Source organism: Pangasianodon hypophthalmus, chromosome 19 (assembly GCF_027358585.1).
Source record: "Pangasianodon hypophthalmus isolate fPanHyp1 chromosome 19, fPanHyp1.pri, whole genome shotgun sequence".
Lineage (NCBI taxonomy): Eukaryota > Metazoa > Chordata > Actinopteri > Siluriformes > Pangasiidae > Pangasianodon > Pangasianodon hypophthalmus.
Window position 1 is genome coordinate 20,463,035 of NC_069728.1, and position 26,879 is coordinate 20,489,913.

Genomic DNA, 26,879 nt, shown 5'->3' on the forward strand with positions numbered 1-26,879 from the left:
CTTCAACTATAATAACAGCTGCATATATCCCCCCGGATGCTAATGCTACGCTTGCCATGAACGAACTGCATGCGTCTATTAGCAAACAACAAACTGCACACCCAGAGGCTGCATTTATTGTGGCGGGTGACTTCAACCACTCCAACCTCCAGACAGTACTTCGCAAATTCTATCAGCATGTCTCCTACCACACGAGAGGGGATAAAACTTTGGACCATGTCTACACCAATATTGCTGGAGCCTATACAGCAACCCCCCTCCCACACCTGGGACAATCTGATCACCTCTCTTTGTTCCTCACCCCCAAGTACTCTCCACTCATCAGCCGTGTGAAGCCATCAGTGAGGACCATCAAAGTGTGGCCAGATGGGATGGACTCCGTACTCCAGGACAGGTTTAAAGACACAGACTGGAGTATGTTTGCCTCTAAGGCTACCTGTGGCTCTCACACAAACATTGACTCTTACTCCCACTCAGTACTGGAATATATCAACACCACAATTGACAGTGTAACAACGGAGAGACAGATCACCACGTACCCCAATCAGAAGCCTTGGATGAACTAGGAAGTGCGGCTCCTGCTGGAGGCCCGTAACAATGCATTCAGATCAGGTGACGCACAGGCCTACAGTACATCCAGAGCGGACCTGAAGAGGGGCATCCAGAAGGCCAAGCTAGACTACAAGCTGAAGGTGGAGGAACACTTTGTCAATTCCGACCCCCGACGCATGTGGCAGGGCATTCAGGCCATCACAGACTATAAGCCCAGTAACTCCACACTGGCAGTCATGAATGTGTCCTTCCTCAACGAGCTAAATGACTTTTATGCCCGCTTTGATAAGGGCAACAAGGAAAAGGCTGCCTATACAGAATCCTCTGATGACCACCAGACCCTCACACTCTCCTCCGCTGACGTCCATAATGCACTGAGCAGAATCAACGCACGCAAGGCTGCTGGCCCTGGTGGCATACCTGGACGTGTGCTCAGAGCATGCGCTGAGCAGCTGGCAGGCGTCTTTACAGACATCTTCAACCTGTCCCTTGCCCAGACAGTAGTACCAGCATGCTTCAAGACCACCTCCATTGCGCCAGTGCCGAAACACTCCTCTCCAGCGTGCCTAAATGACTATCGCCCTGTAGCACTCACACCCATTGTGATGAAGTGTTTTGAGCGACTGGTCCTGGCACACCTCAAGACTTGCCTGCCCCCCACACTGGACCCTCACCAATTTGCCTATGGAAGCAATAGAAGCACAGAGGATGCTGTGTCCACAGCACTGCACTGTGTGCTCTCCCACCTGGAGAACAAGAACACATACGCAAGGATGCTGTTTGTTGATTTCAGCTCAGCATTCAATACAGTCATTCCCTCCAAGCTAATCACTAAGCTTGGGGATCTTGGCATCAGTCCCTCCCTCTGCACCTGGATCATGGACTTCCTGACCAACAGACCTCAGAATGTTAGGTCAGGCCACAACTGCTCCACCACCATCACAGTCAACACTGGCGCACCCCAGGGCTGTGTGCTGAGCCCGTTCCTCTACTCCCTGTTCACTCAAGACTGCAAGCCTGTGTATGGATCTAACTCCATCATAAAGTTTGCAGATGACACCACGGTGATTGGGCTCATCAGTGACAACAATGAGTCTGACTACAGGGCAGAGGTGGAGCACTTAGCTGCATGGTGCGCTGACAATAACCTGCTCCTCAACACTAGCAAAACCAAGGAGCTCATTGTGGACTTCAGGAAGGAGAAGAGCGTGCCACATGATCCCATCCACATCAATGGCATGGCTGTTGAACGTGTCTCCAGCTTCAAGTTCCTAGGGACCCACATCTCAGAGAACCTGTCCTGGTCAACCAACACCTCCAGCCTGATCAAGAAGGCCCCTCAGCGCCTCTTCTTCCTGAGGACACTAAAGAAAAACCGCCTCTCCAAAACCAGCAGGTTTAGGAACAGCTTTTTCCCTACAGCTGTCTCCCTACTGAACTCTGTCCCCCACTGAACTTCACTACCCCCTCCCCCTGTATACAACTATATCTAACTGTATATACATATCTGTATATATTGTTCATACCTCATCTCTGTACTTGTACATATTGTTCTTTCCAGATCTTTCAATTGCCCATCTGTATATTAGTATAGCACATCTGTAGATTAGTATAGCACATATGTATATTAGTTCATACTACATCTGCATATTAGTATTAGTATAGCACTTCTGTATATTGTACATATTACATCTGTATATTCTTGCACTATCTTAATTTAATTCCACTTATCTCTCACTGCCCTTGTCTGTACATAACTGCTCTTAACTGTACATTCTGTTTATTTACTACTGTTTATACATGCTGTTTATACTGTACATTCCGTTTATTTACTACTGTTTATACATACTGTTTATACTGTACATTCCATTTATTTACTACTGTTTATACACACTGTTTATACTGTACATTCCATTTATTTACTACTGTTTATACACACTGTTTATACTGTACATTCCATTTATTTACTACTGTTTATACATACTGTTTATACTGTACATACTACACTTGCTGCTTTTTGCACTTCTGATTAGATGCTAAACTGCATTTCGTTACTCTGTATTTATACATGTGTAATGACAATAAAGTTCAATCTAATCTAATCTAATCTAAACAAAAGCATATAATGTGCAAAAAGGCAAGTTTGTAAACATCCAGACCTACAAAAGTGCAGACATTAAATACAGTGCGGGATACTGCGGGAAGAGCTACGCGACCTCAGGCTGCTACGCGAACCAGGCCCTGGGACCGCAGTATTGCCTGATGCAGCTGGCCAGGAGAGAGGGTGCCAGAAACAGTGTGCCAGGCAGCGAAAGCGTGGTAAGCGATTTTGCATCCGTGCTAGGATAAAGGCTAGGCCTAGCCGTCCAGCTCTACCATCCATTCTCTCTCTTTGTATAGTGCTATTAACAATGGGCATTGTCACAAAGCAGCTTTACAGAAATAAATACATTCAAATTAAATTAAACCAAAATAAATTGTAAATATGGAAATTTATCCCTAATGAGCAAGCCAGAGGTGACGGTGGTGAGAAAAAACTCTCTGAGACGATATGAGGAAGAAACCTTGAGAGGAACCAGACTCAAAAGGAACCCATCTTCATCTGGGTGCTAACGGATAGTGCGATTATAAATAAATCCCCTCTATAATGGTGTACTAAATGGACAAATAGTGCAGTTGTGCAACCAGTAAATTCATCACAGTTTTCACAAGAAGTCTAGTTTGTTAAACCTCTCAAAACTAGTCTTTTTACAGTGATGTATTTACGTGTAGTACCATATGGAAGCATGTATCACATATTTTATACTACAATATTTAATGATTGTACGAACAACTACACAGTGAAACTATCAGTATCTTGTGTGTGGGTGATCTAAATTAATGTTTCTATGACATTTCATGATAAATGAGTTATTTGAACCAAGGATTCTGCAAGTGCAAGGTTTCTTTAAAGATATGAATGCACAATGCATTGTTTTGAACACTGGACAGCCTGTTACAAGTGATGACCGTTTTGAGTTTTGTGTCTAGAGCTTTGAAAAGCCACATCAAGGTTCCGAGATTAATGCAAAAGTGATTGTAAAAAAACTGTAATAATAATAATAATAATACTGTAATAGTAATATGTGTTTTAATTCACCTGAACACTACAATGTAGATTTATAAAAGTAGAAACTGTGTAATGTGTGTGAGTGAGTTTGGGTCTGTATCAGGGAGTGTGAGTGAGTGTGTGAGTAGATTCATGACTGAGGCTCACAGTTTGGCTTTTCATAGATGTAGCTGCCCATCCCTGCAGTGCTCACACACACACACACACACACACACACACACACACAGTATAGCCTGGTTTATATTTCTGTATGTGTTGATTTTATGTTTTGTTTTTTGAATTGTCATTTCTCTCAGATTATTCTCAGAGCTCCAGTCAGGGTGGGTAAATATCAATAATAAATTATTAATAATAATTAATAATAAAATAATATTAAAATGAGATTCTCTGTAGTTTAGATTAAACTGTCAATCCATAATATTTATTATTGTTTTTTTCTTTAATCTCATTAATTTGTCTTTTATTTAAATTGTAAACTGTAAGAATAAAAATATTTTGGTTTGTGTTATTATGTCTGATGCTTATGGTTGTTTAGAAATCCTATATGTACAGCCTCATTAACATACACACACTGACCACTTTATTGGGAACACCTGTACACCTGCTCATTTATGCAGTTATCCAATCAGCCAATCATGTGGCAGCAGCGCAATCATAAACTCATGCAGATACAGGTCAAGAGCTTCAGGTAATGTTCACATCAAACATCAGAATGTGGAGAAAGTGTGATCTGTGATTTTAACTTAAAGGCTACAATAATGCACATAACCACTCTGTACAACTGTGGTGAGCAGAAAAGCATCTCAGTTTGCACAGCACGTCAAACCTTGAGGCGGATTAGCTTCAACAGCAGAAGACCACGTCAGGTTCCACTTCTTTCAGGCTGGAGAAATGTAGCCTGGTCTGATGAATCTGTATTTCTGCTGAGGCACACAGATGGTAGGGTCAGAATTTGGCAACAGCAGCATGAATCCATGGACCCAACCTGCCTTCAACAGTCCAGGCTGGTGGAGGTGGTGTAATGGTGCGGGGAATGTTTTCTTAGCACACTTTGGGCCTGTTAATACCAATCGATCATGGCTCGATTGCCACAGCCTATTTGAGTATTGTTGCTGACCATGTGCACCCCTTCATGGCCATAATTTACCCATCTTCTAATGGCTTTTCATTCCAGCATGATAATGCACCATGTCACAAAGCAAAAGTCGTCTCAAACCGGTTTCATGAACATGACAACGTGTTCAGTGTTCTTCTTCAGTGGTCTTTCCAGACACCGGATCTGTTTGGAGAGCAAAGGGACCGATAGCCCTACCCAGTACTAGTCTAGTGTTCCTAATAAAGTGCTCACTGAGTGTACATCATAAGGGAACAGCTGTAGTGGCTCATGATGTCATTTGTATACATTTGCATATGTAAATTTATAAATGATAAAACCGCAGTGTTGACAGGAGTGCTGTAAGACCTGTCGGTCTGGAGATCGGCTAATTCACGTCTTCAGCTCCTCTTTTATCGGCATGTGTAAGTGAATGAGTAAGGCTCCATAACGTCCCCTAATTTGCGATTGGGTTTAGGAAAGAGAGAAGACGAGAAGTGTTGGAAAGGAATTGTTAGGATCGTGTGTTCTGTGTGCAGGTATGCTGGATATGGAGGTCAGTCCAGTCAGAGCTACAGCCAGCCGGGTTACAGAGGATACGGCCCGGGTTCGGAGTCGGACAGCAGCCCCGGACCTTACAGTCAGGGATACGGCTCCAGCTACAGCTCGGGTACAACTAACCACACGCTGTCTAATTACTTACATCCTCATAGCACTCTGATCCTCTTTAATACATCAGCCCGCGGCTGGATATTTATATTTTTATATTAAAAGCCTTTCGAAATCAGCTGAAATACACTTTGGTGTGTGTCAAGGGACTGAAGGTGGAGTGTGCTCATCTACTATATTTCTTTTATTTATATAGAAGTAAATAGATAGCTATTTAATGTATGATGTAATTTACCATTAGATATGACATATTATAAACAAAAAAGATGGTACCCTTAACTTAATATTTGTTGCACCACCTTTAGCAGCAATCACTGCCAACAAGCGATCGCGGTTGTTTACAAGGAGACTTCTGCATCGGGTAAAAGGTATTTTGGCTCACTCTTCCTGAGCAAACTGCTCTGTCTGAGGTTTGAAGGGTGCCTTCTGCACACTGCATTTTTCAGATCTTTCCACAGATGTTCAATAGGATTAAGATCAGGGCTCGTAGAGGGCCATTTAAGAATAGTCCAATGTTTTTCCCCCAGCCATTCTTGAGCCCCCTCCATGTTTAACAGTAGGTATGGTGTTCTTTCCGTTGAAGGCTTCATTTTTATGTCTGTGAACATACAGCTGATGTGACTTGCCCAAAAGCTCTAGTTTTGTTTAGTCAGTCCAAAGGACATTCTCCCAGAAACTTTGTGGCTTGTTAACATGCATTTTAGCAAATTCCAGTGTGGATTTTCATTATCTTTCAATAATGATGTTCTCCTGGGTCTTTTATTCCGTGGAGCCCATTGTTGTTTAAAATGTGACGGGTGATGCGATCAGATTTTGACATACTTTGACCTTGGAGGAGTTCAGCTTGAATGGCTTTGGATGTTTTCCTTGCCTCTTTGTCTACTATCCGCACAATCCTTCTGATCAACCTGGGGTTGCGTTTCTTCTTGCGGCCACGTCCTGGGAGGTTGGCTACAATCCCATTAACCTTATGCTTTTTTATAATATTTGCAACTGTAGTCACAGGAACATCAAACTGCTTGGAGATGGTCTTATAGCCTTTACCTTTAAGATGGCTATCTACAATTTTCTTTCTGAGCTCCTCAGACAACTCTCTCCTTTGCTTTCTCTGGTCCATGTTTAGTGTGATGCACACAATGATACCAACCTACACAGTGGCACGTTTTCTCTCTTTAAATAGGCTGATTGGCTGTTACAAAGATTGAAGACACCTGTGACACTAATTAAGGTTAAACAATTAGTTTGAAACATGATTAGAATGCAATGAATGATGCACCCAGATGAGGTTGGGTTCCCTCTTGAGCCGGTTTCCTCTCAAGGTTTCTTCCTCATATCATCTCAGGAAGTTTTTCCTTGCCACCGTCGCCTCTGGCTTGCTCAATAGGGATAAATTCACAGGGATAAATGCACATATTTACAATATATTTTTTGTGAATCCATTTATTTCTGTAAAGCTGCTTTGTGACAATGTCCATTGTTAAAAGTGCTATACAAATAAAATTGAATTGAATTGAATTAAATAATATTGTGAAACTATAGTAAAAACTTTTACTCTTACATTTTGGACTCTCAACACCACCTGCCTAGCCAAGAAGGCCCAGCAGTGCCTCCACTTCCTGCAGAGGCTGAAGAGAGCCAAACTCCTCCCTCCTATCCTCACCTCCTTCTACAGAGGGACGATAGACGGCATCCTGACCAGGTGTCTCACAGTGTGGTACAGGAACTGCACAGTCTCTGATCGCAAAACCCTTCTGCAAATTGTGAGGACAGCTGAAAAGATCATCGGAGTCTCTCTACCCACCATCGACACCTCATTCAACAGCCACTGCATCCGCAAAGCCAACAGTATTGCAGAGGATCCCTCTGACCCCTCTCATGGACTGTTCACCCTCCTGCCATCTGGCAGAAGGTACAGGAGCATCCGTGCTACCACCAGCAGACTCTACAACAGTTTCTTCCCTGAGGCAGGCAGATTACTCAGCACCGTTTTGCCTCCCAATGCTCACCTGGGCTAGTCAAACACCTAACCCAGTATGACTCAGTCCCACTGCACACCTGCTTAACATGTTTTTAGAAATTAAGTTTGGAATACTGAATCAATCCTTTACATAAAAAAATTGATTTTATTTAATTTCTAACAAAATTTACATTTTGGTTCTTTAATAAAACCTACAATATGCAATATTGAGGTCTTTAGTATAGGACAGTGAGTGCAGCCTGAGGGTCCAGCAGCAATAGTGCTGCCTCACAACTTCAAGATCTCTGGTTTGATCCTGACCTCAGGTTACTCTCTGTGTAGAGTTTCTCTGCAAGTTCTCCATGTAGGTTTCCTCCCAAGAACATGGCAGTAGATGGACTAAGAAAAATTGCCCATAATTATGAATGAGTTTGTGCATGGTGCCCTGCAATGGACTGGTGTCCCATCCAGGATGTATTCCTGTTTCACAACCAGTGTTACTGAGATAGGCTCTGGATTCACTGCAACCCTGAGCAGGATAAATCAGTTAGTGAAAGTAAGTGAGAAAGTGAGTGATGTGTAATTATATAATACAGCAGGAACATGTCCCTTCTGTCCTATACTGAGAGCTCTTGACCTGCTATACTCGTTCTTGTGTGGACAGGATTTCCTATTTAGACACAGTGGGGGCAGGGAGCAGGTGGAGGTTTAATCAACTTCTTTAAAAGGTTCAACTTGCCTAACCTCAGCTGTGATCTACTACCTCACCCTCAGCACTCTCAGCTCTCTGCAACTCATGTGCCATTAGACTTATTTACTAATGTCTGGAAATGATGGCACCACTTTAAAAAGTTTACCTGCATTTCCACTTATTGACTAGAATTTCACATCAAATTAATATTGATTACTATTAATAATTATTGGAGTCCTATACAGGACAATATAAAACAACAAAATATGCTGCAATGCTTTCCCCTATTTGCATATATGTTTTACAGGGAAAAAAAAACTGTCTTCCATGCAAGTCGTGACGGCGGGCCGGCAGCCTGTGCACGGAAATCATCCATAGCTCCTCGCACAACTGCCGGCGGGGTTCTGAAAGGTCAGCGCTCTTTCAGCACTTCCATTGTTTTGGACAGCTGGAGTGCAGGTGGCTGTGAGGCAGAGCAATTTAATGCAGCGTGTCTGGCAGCCAATGAGGACCGCGGAGATAATCTACCCTTACAGAGAAGATGGAGGGATATAAAAGGAATCAGCGGCCGAACGGCTCAAACCTGTTCTAGCATGATAATGCCCCTGTGCACAAAAGCAAGCTCCATGAAGACATGGTTTGCCAAAGTAGGTGTGGAAGAACTGGGATAAGCTGGAACACCGACTGCGTTCTAGGCCTCCTTGCCCGACATCAGTGCCTGACCTCACTAATAATCTTGTGCCAGAATAGGCAAATCCCCACAGCCAAAATCAACATGCTCCAACATATTTTGGAATGCCTTTCTAGGAAGGCGGAAGCAATAAGGGGGAAAAAATAAAGGGGGAATAAATCTGGAATGGGATGCTCAACAAGCACATATGGGTGTGATGGTCACATACTTTTGCCCATATAGTGTATTTTGTTTAACAATTCATTTAAGGATATCAGTTTTTGTTAGTGTTTTAAGAGCAACATTAATGTATTAAAGGGAACCGAGTGGGAGGACCAAATGCTCCATAGGTAAATTCAGGAGGGAACATAGGATGGCAAATCTGATGAAAATATATTCAGTAGGGAGAGGCTATTCCATTCTCAGTGTCACTTTGATAACTAGGACGTGGCCCAGCAGCCATTATTTGCCTACTTGGACAAACCTGCCTTCTGTCTGGATGTGTTCGAAGAATTCGCAAACAACCACCTTCTTTCCCCTGTTGTCATGGGCCAGGAAGTAGTGGTCATGAGTGGGGCTGGAAGATGAGGCAGCAATAGAGGTATTAGTGAGTAGAAACTTTCCAACAGTGACACAGGGGAGCTTTCCCCTAAATATCTCCACAAAATGTGTGTAGCATGCCTTTGTGAGTATCACTATATACGCACACGATCCGGAGGGTTCCTAGGAGGGTGTGGGATGAGCCTAAGTAATGGCACTGCCTGAGCACACCAAATACTAAATTGTTTTATTTATCTGAGCAGTTGTTTTCAATGATTCTTGTTTTTTGTGAACTTGTAAGGCCTGGATTTATTTAGTAATTAAATGTTTCGGCTAGGAGCACCATAGGGACACAACAAGGCTTTCACTGTGTGATAATGCAGAAGATGAAAATGATGGCTGCTGTGGACACCACAGGCACACCTTCAGCCTGTTGTGAGGACCAAGCCAGCCTCAATCAAGCATGCCCCTCACTGTGGAGCAACCACCAATAAATCACCACAAAAGTGGCATACCATGATGACACACCCACCTGGGAGCCAAATCTCTCGCAATTACTAAGAAGGAAGCTTGGCCGACTGGATGGGAAGAAGAGCTGGCAGTCCAGGTGGCTCAGGCCTGGTAAGGTGTGCTCTACAGATTATTTTAGACTTGGAACCAGAACAAAACAGAGCTTTGAACAGCTATTGTCAGCACTTCAACAAAGGTTTGGTGGACAGGATTCAAGTGAAGCCATGAGAGAGAACTCATCAGCACGTGAGCAGAGAAGGGATTGTGAGCAGAGAAGGGACATCCATAACTGCTCTCCATTTCCCAGACACTTTTGGAAGAGCTAGCATGTCATGCTTTTCTACAAAAAGTTTCACTCTGTCGTCCTGTCAGCACCCACTATTCTCCTCCAGGCCAGGGAGGCAGAAAGAGTGGACGATGTTTTCAACATTCTTGTCAAGTAGAGCTTCAAAAGTAGAGGGAGGTGAAGAGGAAAGCCAGAAGAGAAAAAACTGACAGTGGTGCTGTGCTGGGGCCAGGCAGGGTGTTGGACCTGACATCCCTTTCTCCTGAGAACCAAAGTGGGAGATCAGCCATCCCAGAGAGTAGGCCCCTTTACACAACACAGGATGGCATGTTGTCCATAGTGACCAAGGACAGAAGTCACTCATGCTTCAGGACGTCTGCTAGCTGCTGATGGTAAAGAAGACCCAGAACACAAATTTACATCCCCCGAGTTACAGTTTAATCAAGCGGTTCAACTATATGCTGGACACTTATTTGGTTATCCTGATCACAGAGCACCAAGGAGACCGGGACCAGGTTTTATAAAAATTAAACTATTTTCGTTATACTCATTACTGAAGTGTCTCAATAGTGAAATGTGTCTCAGAGATTCAGTTTTATGGCATTAAAAGTAAACATACTTCAGTAATTGAACCTGAACATAAACAGAAATGTTCCAAGCATTTAAAAAAACTTTAACATATCTTATGACCCTGAAAAAAGCATCAAACTCTTGTCATTTCCTGTGTGTGCGCATGTGTGTTCAGGCCCCTGTCTAAGTGCTGCCATGTTGCTTCCAGATTTTGGCTACTTCATCTCCCGCCTTCGGCGGGTGCATATACGTCACTGCAATGGTACTAAGGGATCCTACTTGAAGGAACATGCTCATCTCACTTGTAATTTTCTCTTTGTTGTGATTCTGATTCTGTATGACCATTTACCTGTTTAATTTTTGGCCCTTTTGCTGTCCCCTGATATTAGCTGTCTCACCGGGTATGGGAACTGCACAGTATCCGTGTCTCCACAAGCAGACTCTGCAACAGTTTCTTCCCTGAGGCAGGTAGATTACTCAATACCCTACTGCCTCCCAACGCTCACCTGGGCTAGTCAAACACCTAACCTAGTATGACTCCACTGCACACCTGCATCTTACAAAGCTGCATCAGACACTTTATGGAACATTAAATGTATCGCTGCTAGCCTACCAATAGTTTATAGCCCCTGTTCTGTGTATTTATTTTCCTGCAATCACTCACACAGTTGTGTATTTGTACTTTATGTAGTCTTGCAAACTGTTGTGTTGCACCATGGTCCTTGAGAAATGACATTTCATTCAAATGTATACAATCTGTATAGAGGAATGATAACCCACTTGACTTGAATTGTTTGGTTGTCTGTTGTAAATGGTGTGACCTAATTTTCTCAAAGTTTCTTTATACTGTGTATACACACACACCCACCCACACACACACGCACCCCTTTTATATATATCGTAAAGGAGGGGGTTAACATTTATATGTCTCACTTTAAACCATTCTCTGGTGTGAGATGGAAACTAGAGGACAAAAGTCTCAAACCAAACATCAGCATGAGACCAATAAGGTTTTTACCACATCAAAGGTGCTGAAACTCAGGCTGCAGCAGCATTTTGTGTAAAGGTTTTGCACAAATAAGTTTCAACGTGTTACAGGTTAATAATTAAATGATTAGTATCTATAAAAGATGTAAGATTATTCTTTAATACCAATTCTTTCTAGGTTATAAAAGTTCCTCACACAGAGCACAATCTTTTTATTCAAAGTGTACAATGCATTATATTTTTCAGGAACATTCTCACTGATGAGCTTCATACATTTGTGTCTTAGCCTGAGATTATAACAAAGATATTTGGACTGTGGTAGTGGTTCAAAATTAGTCAGAGCTGCTGGCTAAAACACTTCTCTACTTGAGGCTTGAAACCACACTGCTATTTCTGTTCATGTGAAGCCCACTGTGTGATATCAGAGCATGCTGCTGCAGCCAGTGACACTACTTCAAATGCATTAAGAGTATTTTCATACTTGGCCTGAATACTTACATTTACATTTACATTTATGGCATTTAGCAGACGCCCTTATCCAGAGCGACTTACAATAGTGCTTTGAAGTCTATCAAAAATACATTCTGATATTGGCTCGCTAGGTCACAAACTAGGAATACCATCAGTCCAAAACTCTGTTGGGGAGGTTTTTTTTTTTTTTTTTTTTTTTTTGTAAAAGTGCTAATTTAAGTATTTTATGAAGAGGTAAGTCTTTAGACGTCGTTTGAAGACTGCCAGTGACTCAGCTGTTCGGACATCTAGGGGAAGTTCATTCCACCACCTTGGTGCCAGAACAGAGAAGAGTCTCGATGCAGGTCTTCCTTGTACCCTGAGAGATGGAGGGATCAGTCAAGCAGTGCTAGAGGATCGGAGGGAGCGTGCTGCAGTGTGAGGTGTGATAAGTGCTTTGAGGTGGTGGTCTGTTTTTGGCTTTGTAGGCGAGCATCAGTGTTTTAAATCTGATGCGGGCAGCTACAGGAAGCCAGTGGAGGGATCGCAGCAATGGGGTGGTGTGGGAAAATTTAGGAAGGTTGAAAACCAGTCGGGCAGCTGCATTCTGGATCAGTTGCAGAGGACGAATGGCGCTCAGAGGCAGACCTGCCAGGAGTGAGTTGCAGTAGTCCAGTCTTGAAATGACAAGGGACTGAACAAGCACCTGTGTGGCCTGTGAGGAAAGAAATGGACGAATTCTTCTGATGTTATAAAGGAGAAATCGACATGAGCGTGTTAGATTAGCAATGTGAGAGGAGAAGGACAGTTGATTGTCCATGGTAGAATTGTCTAGGGAAATTGCAAGATCCTGAGATGGGGATGAATCACATGGGATGAACAGCAGTTAAGTTTTGGTGGGATTAAGTTTCAGCTGGTGAGTTGTCATCCATGAAGAGATGTCAGCCAGACAAGCTGATATCCGAGCAGAAACATGAGAGTCTGAGGGAGGGAAGGAGAGGATGACTTGAGTCCACTCCCAGGACTGATTCTGGGCTTGTTTCAGGGCAGGCTCATAATCGCAAGTTTGCTTCCCACGGACAAGTTCATTCTAAACCATAGACTAATTGTACACTTTGTCACTTTTGCAAAATGGGAGGCACTTTTCGTTGTTTATTATTTTTCTTTGGTACCGGCACTTGAGCGGCATGTCATCATGAAGGAATGCCTGCAAACGAGGGGCCATTCTCTTAAGATTTTTGTGATGTTTGCAATGCAAGCATTCACACCACAGTGGTGAGTGAATTACAGTGCTCCAGTCACTCCAGTGCCCAGCCAGATGGGGCATATTACTACATTGAACATCACCTTCATTAATTTACACACCTTTACAATGTTACCATTAGTAACCTCTGACTGACAAAGGCATATATCATTAACTACCTAAATATTTTAGAGAACCTGTCCTTTCCCAAGATTTTAAGAGTACCTTCCATGTCTGGTGCCCTGGCTCCATGTATACAGCTAACTAAAATTGCTGATGACCCTAAAGGCCTAGCTAATTGCATGTGCCATAGAAAAGAGTCTCCTATACCCAGAACTCTTTCAAGCTTCAGTGGGTGCTTAACTGAGGAGAACAACCTTCTGGTACACATAAACAGGAGAGGAGTGGGGATCCTGTGTGTGAGTCTTAGCATTAGCTTTGGCTTTGCAATGATGCCACCAGATCACCCTTTTGCTCCACTTTGTTGGGCTCTAATGCTGGAGTTGGGGTTTCACCATCTTAGCCTTTCCCTTACCGAAACCATGTTGTTCTCATTCTTGCTCGTCTTCTCTGAGGTCTGGATGTGTACCTCTAATCCTGCCATCTTTTCTGTCAGAGTGCTAATTATTTGTGTGAAATGTAGATTATTACTAATGTTGGAAGAAGAACAACTAAACATTCTGTACTCAACACAGTGAACAAGCTCAATCTTGGCCATGTCAAATGTCTTACACTTGGCCTTTGTCATAACTTTCCAGTGAGGGTTTCAGGCAGATCTAATGTGGATGGCCTATGTTTGCTGTATTTAAACAAAAAAAATTCCTTTTTTTAAAGAAAAAAAATCCTTCTAGAGCAGGTGGACTTGGAAGTACACAACTGTGCACACCATTTCCCTTTTTCACTTTTTTTCAGTGTTTATTGCTATAAAATGTCCTCAGAAAAATTCACATTCTATAATAACTGCTGTCAAAGACAACAGCCACATGGAAAGGTTTCTCAGTGAAGTAGAAAATCTGCTTATACAAAATTATGCCACTGCATCTGGGTTCAAACTCCACCATCAGTTCTCATTACAGCCACTGGACCAATCAAATCTGACCACAGCTTCAAAACATCCAATCAGGGTTGACTCTGAACCTGGTTTAATCTTGCACACACAAGTTCATTACCTCACTATCACGTTGTCTGAACAGGAACGATGATCACAGTACTTGTCACTCTTTGTCTCTTAACATCAGGTGAGTTACATTTTGTATATTTTTATATACAATTATAAAATAATTTCAATATATAATTGTCTTTATTACTGACATCATTAAACAATGCATATTTTTTGTTTCAGTCAAACCTTCTAACATCAAGAAGCTTCAAGTTCAAAAAGTAAAGCGTGGAGAAAATGTTTCTATAAAATGTGACAACTTGTTCACTTACACATATGATTTATTTTGGTTCAAACAGAGTTTTGGAAAGGTTCCTCAGTGGGTAGGGAGAGGAGGGGAGAACTCATTCACACCCGGTGCAGGATTTAATGATGGACGCTTCAGTACTAGGGTAAATAAAAATCTGCCTAAACTCAACATTAAAGAAATCAAAGAAGAGGATACAGGAACATATTTCTGTGCACAAGTGCTGGGATCTTCACTATACTTTAGATCTGGAACCCTTTTGGTTGTTGAAGGTAAACAGTTTTACTCTGATAACCTGCTCCTGAACTCAAACTGATTCCAGATCAACACTTTAGCAAGAATTATATTTAATTTCACACCACTCCTTATTTATAGTTTTATTTTTACTAATTGATGTTAAAGCTGAGGAGATGAAACAGAATCCTCCGACTGTAACGGTGATGGAGAACGGAGAGTCGCTCACACTCCAGTGTTCAGTACAAGCATTTAATTCAAGCTGTGAAGAACAGAGTGTGTACTGGTTTAGACACGGCTCAGGAGAATCTCATCCAGGAATCATTTACACTCATGGAGATGGCAGTGATGAGTGTAAGAAGAGCTCTGAGGCTGGTTCTCCTACACAGAGCTGTGTCTACACTCTCCCCAAGAGGAAGCTCACAACCTCTGATGATGGAGCGTTCTACTGTGCTGTGGCTGCGTGTGGACAAATCCTCTTTACTAATGGAACTGAAATTAAAGTAGTAGGTAAGATTTTCTAAAACTTCTATCCAATAACAATTTTATTTTAAAGCAAGTTTTAGCTATGAATTCACTGTAATATCTAGAAATGCATATTATTTTACCTGGTTTCTGTATACGTAAAGTTCACTTCTGACTTGTTTAAAATTACTTTTTTCCCCATACAGGTTACAGTTGTACTGATCAGACACGTGTGCTGCTCTTGCTCTCAATTTTTAGAGTTGGAGTTCTTGCCATCATGCTCATTATCTTTACAATAGTCCTCATCATTTTAAAATTAAGATCAGATTAAATATTCAAAGACAAATGGAATGAATCCTGAGCTAAGGAGAAAACAATGTGTTAGCTTTAATTAGTGTTGTGATGCTTGAGACCTGTCTCAGTCTTGTCATAAACTCGAATAAACTTGAATAAGCATAAACTTGTTGCTGAAATTCTGTATGGTCTTTTCTCAGTCTCGGCCTACAAAGACTCAAAATACTTCTTTTAGACACCACCCGAGACCATATCATCATCTCCCTGAGCCAGTATTTTGTAATGTTCCCATATACCTATATATTAAGTAACTGTTTCAAAATATTTCTTGTTCTTATGTTCAAAATAATATAGCGCAAGTACTTGTGTACAGCTGTATTTGGTCTCAAAGATGTATGAGACAAAACAAATTCTATTTTTTTATGCATTTTATTTACTTGCTGTATGTTTAAGTCAAAGGAAATGTGCTTTGATTTGCAAATGTTTACATGTGCTATACTGCTTCATGTTGCATTTTTTAATAAAAAATTAATATTTTGTATAACTAGCAAACTCATTTTATTCACCTTACATGCTCCCGAACCCATCACTGTTTTAATATTACTCAGTGCTTATGTTGGCTGTATAGTGGAATGACTTTGGTTTAACTGTGATATGAAGTTATTCTTTAATATATTTGCTGTTTTATATCTTGTCTATTATTCAGTGTAATAAAAAATTTATTTAAATAAAATTTAAAGGCAATGTATGATGGAGTAGTCCTTTTTGCAGTAGCCCGTACATCTGGATCTGTGATTCTACAATAATACATAGAATCCAGCTTCTTTAACTTAAACCAGCAGGAAGTAGAACATAAAGTTGTTTTTTACTGTATAACTGAGTAATTGTATACCTAATTATATCAACCTCTTGTCCCACTCCATGTTTTTCGAAATTAAATTTGGAATACTGAATCAATCTATTACATTAAAAAAAAAATTAAATTGTATTTAATTTCTAACAAAATTTACATTTTGCCTCTTTAATGAAATCTACAATATGCCATAAGTGTGAAGTCATTTGTATAGGACAGTAAGTGCAGCAATGATGCTGCCTCACAGTGTCAGGGTCCCTGGTTTGATCCTGACCTCAGGTTACTCTCTGTGTAGACTTTCTCTTCGTCAGGTTTGCAGACAAGGATGCAAGTGCAGGTTGACAGGTTTTTATTAATCCAGGCAATCAAAACAAGAGCGAGATTCAAGGTCAGGGTCAAGATGCAGGCAAAAGTCAGGCACTCAAACTAGGCTTGGCAAGAGCAAGGCAAACAATCAAAGGTTTGGTAACTAGTGAAAAACACAGAGCATATACTTCACAAATGTGTGTGTGTATGTGTGTGAACTGTGAGTGCTTATATACTGAAGGTGGCTGTGGTGGTTGAGTCCAGGTGAGTGCAATCAGTAATCAGGTGAACGTGAAAGTATTTGTGATGGCAGTGTGTTGTAGTCCTTGGTGGACACGTCTGTAGGCCACGCTGCATTCTGGGAGCAGTGGTTCGACACTGATTCTGGCATACCCATTACACACTGCATGTTCTCTATGTAAGCTTCCTCCAGGTTCTCCGGTTTCCTCCCACCTCCCATAAACATGGCAGTAGATGGACTGGCTAAGAAAAAAATTGCCCATAATTATAAATGAGTGTGTGCATCGTGCCCTGCAATGGACTGGTGTCTCATCCAGGATGTATTCCTGTTTTAGAAAGAGCAATCAATCTGTCAATCCTTTCCATGTCCAGGCCGCCAGGTTTCATATATTGTGTTTACTCCTGGTGGTGCTCTTCCATCACTTCCTTTAAGTTTCAGCTTTGCAACCATACTCCAGCCAGAACCCAAAGACTCATGGTTTCCCTCACCATGACCAGCAGGTCATGGGAATAACGCAGCCGGATCACGGGTCAGCATGGTTTATGGTCAGAACTACGACGGTATCCGATCGTCTTTGAACTGGGTGGTTCTGCCTCCCCAGGGTAAGAGGGACTTTGAAAAATTTTTGAAGTCATGTGAGTTATACCACGGGCCAGGCACTTAAAATTAAACTCAAGACTAGCTAAATGCTGCAGCAGCACTTTGTTTAAACACAACAATTTTGTGTTTTTGCACAAAATAGTTTGGACATATTACAGGTTCATTAAATGGTTCAAAGCTACCAAATCATGTGAGTATTCTTCAGTTAAAACCAACTCTTTCTCTGTTATGTCCTTTAGGGTGGATACCAGGCCTCACACAGATAGAGCACAGTCTTTAGCACTGTTTGAATAAATAGTGCTCAACATTCTACATGATCTTTTTCAGGGACATTATCAATGATGAACTTCATACATTTGTGTCTTAGTCTGAGATTCTAATGGACATTTGGACTGTTGAAGTGATGGAAAATAAGTCAGTGTGAGCTGCTGGCTAAAACACCCAGTCTCTATCTGAGGCTTGAAACCACAGTGCTATTTATGTTCACGTGAAACCGCTGCTTGATGTGAGAGAGTGCTGCTGCTGCAGCCAGTAACACATCTTCAAATGCAAAAGAGTGTTTTCATACTTGGCTAAAATAATTCAGTCAACTCCCAGAACTGATTCTGGGCAGGGCTGATAATTGGAAGTTTGCGTTCATACAAACAAATTTGTTCCGAACCGTGAATTGATGCCGCAATTCCATACATCACTTTTGAGCAAGCAGGTTTACATAACACAAGGCACTAGGTTCATCTTTTTAGTCTTTTTTTTTTTTCGTTATTTTCCGTTGGTGCCAGCACTCAAGTGGCACGTCATCCCCCTATGCAATACAAAAAGACATGATTTTTTTTTAACAGGCAATATACTTGTTGTCCAAAAACTCAAACCAGTGGGACTTGAAATACATATAACTGATGTCACATTTATTTACTTATGTACACTTATTTTTATATTTTTCTTACAGGTGAAAATGGCATTTAAGGTTGGCTGAAAGGATAAAGTGCTTCTTGGTACTCTCATGGCCCGTAGGTGGGCAGAAGGAGAAGGGCAAATTAGTTTAAGGCATTAGCAGAGGAAACCAGTGACCAGCAGAGGGAGTGAGTGTCTGCCAGTCACAGCTCTCTGCATGGCCTCTGTTAATGGCTGATAACCTTTGCTGAGACAGTGTAGCTGAAGAATACAATAGTCCCTAGGCCAACGGCCTAATTTATGACGGTATTGACACTTAATCCTTATCCTTATCAGATGGCTTTTTCAGATTGTCTGAGCTCTGATTGGACCCAGTTCTAGAACTGTTTCTTGTAAAGTGTTGTCAACCACTATCAAAGTTCCTTTGACCTTTTAATTTTTCTCCAGTGTGCTATTGCAGTTTCTACTGCCTAAGAGAGATCTGGCTGTAATACATCAACCAGTTGCATAAAATAATGTTGCATTCGTCTAAACGTCAGAGAGAGATATACCTGGTTGTGACGGCGGGCCTGCAGCCCGCGCACGAGATTCATTCATCGCTCCTCACACAACTGCCGGCAGGGTGCTGAAAGGACAACGCCACTTCAGCACCCCCATGGTTTCGGACAGCCGGAGGGCGCGTGGCTGCGAAGCAGAGCGATCTAATGCAGCAACGTCTGGCAGCCAATCAGGACTGCAGCAATCTACCCTCATGGAGAAGACGGAAGGATATAAAAGGAGCCCGCGGCTGATCTCAGGAACAGGTAGGAGAGGCTTATGAGCCCTGTAATGTGTGGATCTTTGTCTCTAGTAGACGGAGACGTCAGCGAGGAAGACGAACCTCACCCTCTGCATACTGACAGCCCTGCCCTCTGAGAGCGCCCGCCGTGTACCTTCCATCCCACCGCCGTGCCGCTGCTGCCTGCTTGCTGCCCTCAACCCTGGGACGACGCCACACTCCAGCCTCCACTTCTCACTCCCTCACCTCTACTTTCACCTATCACCTTCACCAGTTTCAACAATAAAGAGCACGTTCCCCCACATCCCTGCCTCTGGGTGCTTGTGTTCAGCTTCCTCGTGGTCTTGCATGTCACACTGCCTACAACAACACAGCAATAACATGGAGCCAGCAGGTGATCCAGGTCACAATAGAGGTCAAGCAGTGGGAGGAGGAAGACAAGGAAGACATGGTGGTGAGAGGAATGGCAGGGGACAAGCACCCCTTCTGAGAGGTGATTGTGGGCCTCGTCATAGAGGAGGGCTTAGGCCTCACCAGAGAGGTAGCCATGGGCTCAAGGCGCTCTCAAGAACAAGTCACCCTTCTCCAGGCCATAGATAACACAGGCAATAACATCACAGCAGACCAGTGTCAGGCCTGGATTCGCCATGCCCGAAGATTCTTCCCAAGATGTTTGGCTAATGAAAACATCCATTGAGATGTGGATGAGAAGCTGTGGCCAAATCCACAAGACAGGGTTGGTGGAAATATAGAAGTACAGTAATCAATCCTTTGTTTTGCTTTTTACAGTATGCCTGGTGAGGAACACTGCAGTAGACGTTTTACAGTACTGTACTTTTTTTCTTTTTTTTGTAGCTGATTATTTTTGCTTTGATTCAAAGAAACCTTTGTTGTGATTTGATTGTATTTCATCAATAAATTTCAGATTTTCTTCAATGAATATTCTCTCTACTATTCAATTCAATTCCGTTTTATTCGTATAGCCCTTTTAACAATGGACTTCGTCAAAAAACAGCTTTATAGAAATAAATACAATCAAAATTAATTAAACCAAAATAAATTGTAAATATGTGAATTTATCCCTAATGACCAAGTCAGAGGTGACGGTGGTGAGAAAAAACTCTCTGAGACGTTATGAGGAAGAAACCTTGAGAGGAACCAGACTCAAAAGGAACCCATCCTCATCTGGGTGCTAATGGATAGTGCGATTATAAATAAATCCCCTCTATAACTGTGTACTACATGGACAAATAGTGCAGTTGTGCAACTAGTAAATTCATCACAGTTTTCACAAGAAGTCTGGTTTGTTAAACCTATCCAAACTAGTCTTTTTACAGTGATGTATTTACATGTAGTACCATATGGAAGCATGTATCACATATTTTATACTACAATATTTAATGATTGTACGAACAACTATGCAATGAAACTATCAGTATCTTGTGTGTGGGTGATCTAAATTAATGTTCCTATGGCATTTCATGATAAATGAGTTATTTGAACCAATGATTCTGCAAGTGCAAGGTTTCTTTAAAGATATGAATTCACAATGCAGTGTTTTGAACACTGGACAGCCTGTTACAAGTGATGACAGTTTTGAGTTTTGTGTCTAGAGCTTCGAAAAACCACATCGAGGTTCCGAGATTTATGCAAATGTGATTGTAAAAAACTGCAACAATAATAATAATAATAATAATAATAATAATAATATCTGTTTTAATTCACCTGAACACTATGAGGTAGATTTATAAAAGTAGAAACTGTGTAATGTGTGTGAGTGAGCTTAGGTCTGTATCAGGGAGTGTGAGTGAGTGTGAGCGGATTCATGGCTGAGGCTCACGGTTTGGTTTTTCATAGATGTAGCTGCCCATCCCTGCAGTGTTCACACACACACACACACACACACACACACACAGTATAGCCTGATTTATATTTCTGTGTTAATGCGTATTTTAGGCGGATCGTGATTAAATGTGTCCCATAGAGACGTGCTAGCGTTCAGTCCTCCCATGAGCTAACTACACATCGTGTGTATCTGCAGTGCTGTGTGTCGGGAGAACGCTAATGGTTTGGTGTGGAGATGTTTCTGGTTGCGTACCAGTGACTGTATATACGGCTGGACGTCATATATTATCAAATATTTTTATTGGCATAGAAGCGAGTCAAAATAACTTCCATTTCCGTTTTTCAGCCTTTACCCTGATTGTTTATTACGTGTTCGCAGCTGTCTGTGCACTTTACCTTTTATGGAGTTTTGTGGGCATCGCTATATGTAAATGAGCTGTGTCAGGAATGAAGAGATTGATAAATGAGGCCCTGTGTATATATAAAATACACAAAGACAAAAAAAACACACACCTCAGAAGATGAGAAGTTATGTCTATGGTTCATTTATTCTGTGCATTTGATAAACATGCAGAAAATAAAAATAAAAATCGCTTATATGAAGCTAAAACCGTATCAACACCTTTCACACACACAAGCGTAAAATTCACTAAATACTGTATATACACACACTTAATAAATATTGACAAATAAACACAATGCAAAACGCACAACTAATGTCATTCATCTCTGTAGAAAGTGATTTCAAAATGTGTAGAATAAAATGGAAAGATAAAATAAAAGATATAAAAATACAGAAAAACACACTTTATTAGTGTAATCCACTGTTTATTTATTTGTTTTGGGTTATTTTTTTCAGTTTTTTTTTTTTGGTTGGGTTTTTTTTTTGTTTTTGAAGTTTTAAGCTGTTTTCTTTTTGGGTTATTTTTGTTTTTGTTTGTTTGTTTTTGCGTCGCTGGTGTCTGTTACCACGGTAACTCGGTTAAAGGTCACCGGGCACAGGCCGACGCTGACGAGTTTACAGAGCGGTTTCAGGGTTGGAGCAGCTGGTGAAGGTCTTGGAGATGTTGGAGAAGATCCTGCCCAGCCTTCTGCGAGCGTTCTTGAAGACCGACCCCGAGGCCTTCGATTCTCTGTATGAAGCTGAAAACAGGAGAAGAAGCAGAATTACAGCAAAATGACAAAAGCTGCTCTTTTAGCTCATTATCAGTACACACGGTGCAGGAACAGATAAAAACTCAAACTCTTAAACATTATCATCACGCTATTTAAAAATCATCAGCTAACATCATAAACAAACAGGATCATTATCATCATTTATTCTTATTTAAAGTACAGAATACAGAGCACTAATGAAGGTCAAATGACGTGTTATACACTAAAAAGACACGCGGCGTAAACGTGGTCAAAAATCGCAGCTTCATTTCATTTTAAAGACTTACAGTTGTGAAGATTTGCGGATGTGGAAGGGGTCGGCTGGTCATTGCTTGTCAGAGGAACTCTGCTCTGCTTCTTCTTCCACTTCTTGGGACACTGAGATTAGTGAAGATAAAAAGATAAATCAGGAAGCAGAAATGGACGTCTAAGACAACTAATAACCTTAAAGAACGTGATTAGTGCTGTAAATCGAGTGTAAATGACTGATGTTAAACAAACCATTCAATTATCAGTAACTACAAATAAATTCCACACAAAACTGTGAACTCTAAACCACAGGAGAACATACAGGAGAAAAAGTCCTGCATACCTTAACGCGCCCGTTCCTTGTAAGAAGTCCAAGCCTCTTTTTCTTCTCCTGATCCTCAGCTGCTGGATGTGAGGTGCGTCCATCACTTCCGGTCCGATTCTGCTGATCAGTGACGCTCAGATGTTCCTGAATCTCCTCCACGTCAGCACGAGGAGACGAGCTGGAGGGAGCTGCTGATAGCTGAGGAGACTTAGAAAGCGAACTGCTACTACGACACTCAGAGGAAGTCTTGATTTCACGTGCAAGTGCTGTAGCAAACGGACAAACAGTCGATTTGTCCATGAAGCTGCTCTCCTGTGCTTCGTTTCCTGCACTCGGCCTAGCGTTTAGCACATTCTGCAGTAAAGCCTTGATGGACTCCTCTGCAAACGTGTAAACGCACTCAAAAGGTAACTGGATGGAGTGCAACATGTTGTTCCCCCTCCCCAGAACAGAATCTGATGAACACTGGCCAACATCTGCCCTGTCCACGTTCCTCAGGAGGAGTTTTGCGATCACATCCGTTATAGCACGTGCTCGTCGATGTATCATCTCCTCCAGAGAAAGATCTTCCAGCTCTGTTAGTTCATGAACCGTGCCATCCTCACTGATGTAGATGGGAGTGACACGATCCTCATCCCTCTCTGACTGTGCTGACGCATCTGTCCTTTCATCATCAGCGACACGTTTAGAGAAGGAAGTGAAGAAAGCCTTCAGCTGATTGCGCACCACAGTGAAAAGGTGCAGAGGAGCGAATGAACTGTTCTGGACTGAAGGCGTCGACTTCCTGTCTGCGTCTATAAACTGCTGCACAGTGGCACAAACAGTTCGGGAAATCTCAGAAGCGGTAGAAACCATCTGCGGATTTAAAGCGGACGACACTTTCCTGAGATGCGCTTCCGTGTGACGTTCCTTTGGGAATTGTGAGGGCAGCAGAGGACAGGATTCCACCACTCGGAAGATGATGTCACTCACACGCCTGGTGGATTTGGTCTGGAAATAGGCGTCTTCGTTCTTCACTCTAGGTGGAGCTGTCAGCTCACTCCTTAACAAATCAATGACTTCAGTAATGACGCTGTTGGTGCACAGATCCAGGTCCACCTGCTCCTCCACCCTTTCCTCGTGTGTGGGAGAGCTCAGAGCTTCAGATGCCTTTGAGAAAAACACCTGAAGGAGACTTCGCACTTTTCTCAAGATGTTGCATGGTTTTTTGGCAGATTTTGCTTCGCTGACGTCAAAGAAGCAGGAAAAGGCATCGAGAGCGTCAGAGCTCTTAGTCTGATCTTTCACAGACTCATCACATTCGTATAAAATGCTGATGAGCGAATCTGCGGTACTAACGGCACTCTGCACATCTTCTATTGAGCATCTTGAGGAATCTGCTGCCGACAACCTTCTGAGCAGCATTTCATTCACCACCTGAGTGGCTTTATTGAGGAACTCCTTAGACCTCAGAGGGACAGAACTGCTCACCTCACAGGTCTTTTTTACCTCGGAAACAATCCGATTACCGGATTTACACGGCTGCAAGAACGCAAACCGTCTGAGCCGAGGTGCTTTAGAAGAGCTGGACTTGGCCAGCAGCTCGTCACGTAGAAATAAATCTGCGTTCTTCTCAATGAGCTCCTCAGTGCAGCTGTCAATAACAGCATTCAGGTTTGGAGCTTCGCTGATCGACACGAGGCTCTGAGCATCAGTCACTTCTGCTGCTGCTGCCGTGTTCTTCAGGCATGAGCACGACTGTCTCTTTTTATCTCCGAGTCCAATCAGACTTCGGAGCTTTGTGAAAATGTTAGAGAAGTTCTTTGAGTAGGGAGCTGAGCGAGCATCAGCATCACTCACCTGAGCTTCACCTACCCGAGCTTCTGATCTGTTTTCCACGTCAGTTATTCCGATCTCGAGAGCTATTCCACTGAACACCGTGTTTACGATTTCAGCAGTGACTCGATCGAGATCTACTGACACCGTCGGTGACGACTCTGTGCTGGAACCTGAATCTTTCCCACTGAATAAACCTGGGGAAATGTGTGAAGATAACCACTTCTCTAGGATCTCACTCGCAACCAGAATGGCTTTATCGAGGAAACGTTCAGCAGCAGCAGGCTCCTGGACGTTCTCCGACCTGACCTCGAGCTCAGCAGCAGTTTTAGGACAGATGTCCAAGAACAACTTGTTTTTTTCAGAAACGGCTCGCTTCCGCCCAGAGACGAACGTAAACACCTGCTTGAAGATGTTCTCGTGGATCTTTTGAGCACAAGAGAGGAAGTTCTTCCGCTCATCTTCTGGTCCAGACTGGTCAGTATCGTTGCAGCTGACGCCTGATGTGTTTTTGCACAGTGATTGTATTAGTGTAAAAAATAATTTCCACAGAATTTCTGAGGCTGTGCTCTCGACCTCCTCCATCAGGGAATTCATTTCTGTCTCACTGCGGACAGGGACGGAGGTTTGGGACGACATTGAGGCAGCGATTTTTTCTTCTGTTTTCAGAAGAACTTTTCTGACCGCTTGTGTGGCTTTGCTCAGAAACTGATCGCTGAAAAGCCTCTCAGCATTAGGAGCTGATGAAGCACAATCAGGAGCCATCACTTTAGTCGTCACAGGGACCGAATCAGGGCTCAAGGATTTTAGAGTTAACTCGAAAGAGGACCTGCTGATGGAGACAACTTCTTCCAAGCCCTTCATTATTCCATGCACCTCCTGGTGGGACTTTAGCGACGTTTCTGCAGTTTTCTCTCCTCCAGGTCTGCGGAAGTCGTCAGAGTGATACAGAGCCAAGATCTTCTCACAGATCTCATTAGTGCCTGCAATGCTGAGATCATCTCGCTGTGAGATCTGATCTTCTGCAGGTGATGAAGCACTCGCCCGGCAGATCACCCTTCGTCCTGATGCCACTCTCCGGATCGCCTCCAGCATCGCGGTTTTGGTCTGAGTAACGATTCTCTGAACGAGCTGACAGATGAATTCAGACCTCTCTGTAGGCGATCTTTATACACACACACACACACAGAAAAGAGAGAGTATTAACAGTGCTCACATGAATTTAAATAAATAAATGCAAGTGAAAACGACAATCAGCGGTAAATTTCTTTTCTCTTTCGGAATATCGTTTGTTCTACAGCCAATTGATCATAAAACACAGAAAACCCATCTGATAGCACTATAAGTCTTTCCACCACAGCACTGCTGAATCCTACATTCTGATTTGTCAGACGGTGTGGATTAAACAGTGCAGTAAAGTTCATCATTGTGAATATTAAGAGTGAAATCTGAGCATCAGGTTGGTAAAGTTTACCTTTGAGCTGAGGTGTCTGAGTCAGACCACTTCCTCCATTTAGACTCAGGCATTTTCTTCAGTTTGTCTTTTGCCTGGAGAATCAAGTCGATCCCGAAGCTTTCGATGAGAGGCCTCAGTAAACGTCTAATGGCAGAAGATGCCGCTGACATCACGATTTTTGTGCACAGAGCCGCAAACTCCAACTTTGTGACCTTTTGAAATAAAACAAAGAAAATCAGAATATGAAATATGATCAGTGACATTACAGCCTGTTACACTAAATGACACTAGTTCATTATTCGTTATTCTAAAACTCTTACCTTCTTTGTCATGTCCCTGGTCACAGCCTTCCATTCCCTTTAAACACACACACACACACACACACACACACACAAACAGAGTAAATCAGCATTTATTCAAGTGAAAATGAATTGAATAAAATGTTACTGAGAGTCAGAAATCAGTAAAAATGAACATACTCATCGCTCAGATGAAGAACAACGTCCATAATGTCACTGAAACACTTCATTCTCTGGTCAGATGTGGAGTCCTGAGTGCACGCTCCAGCTGTTCCAGCTGTTCCAGCTGTTCCTCTTTGGCTACTTCTCTTCTCACTCATCTGTAGAGAGCACATGGAGT

At 42.3% G+C, this 26,879-nt stretch overlaps 1 protein-coding gene across 1 annotated transcript; it reads right to left on the minus strand.

The window, feature by feature from the left end:
* Positions 1–22,258: 22,258 nt before the first annotated feature.
* Positions 22,259–26,461, minus strand: LOC128321677 (uncharacterized). Its single transcript, XM_053242044.1, has 4 exons — positions 26,259–26,461; positions 22,988–25,949; positions 22,683–22,773; positions 22,259–22,383 (listed from the first exon to the last, which is right to left on the minus strand). The coding sequence occupies exons 1-4, from the start codon at positions 26,408–26,410 to the stop codon at positions 22,259–22,261; spliced, it is 3,330 nt and encodes a 1,109-aa protein (XP_053098019.1). The 5' UTR covers positions 26,411–26,461.
* Between the last annotated feature and the right edge of the window lie 418 nt (positions 26,462–26,879).

Bases quoted from the DNA above. Each gene is read 5' to 3' on its own strand.
- LOC128321677 (XM_053242044.1), bottom strand. From the start codon at position 26,410: ATGTCAGCGGCATCTTCTGCCATTAGACGTTTACTGAGGCCTCTCATC. The intron at 25,950-26,258 runs GTAAACTTTACC...GTGTGTATAAAG, and splicing joins TCAGACACCTCAGCTCAAAG to ATCGCCTACAGAGAGGTCTG. The intron at 22,774-22,987 runs GTATGCAGGACT...CACTAATCTCAG, and splicing joins CAAGGAACGGGCGCGTTAAG to TGTCCCAAGAAGTGGAAGAA.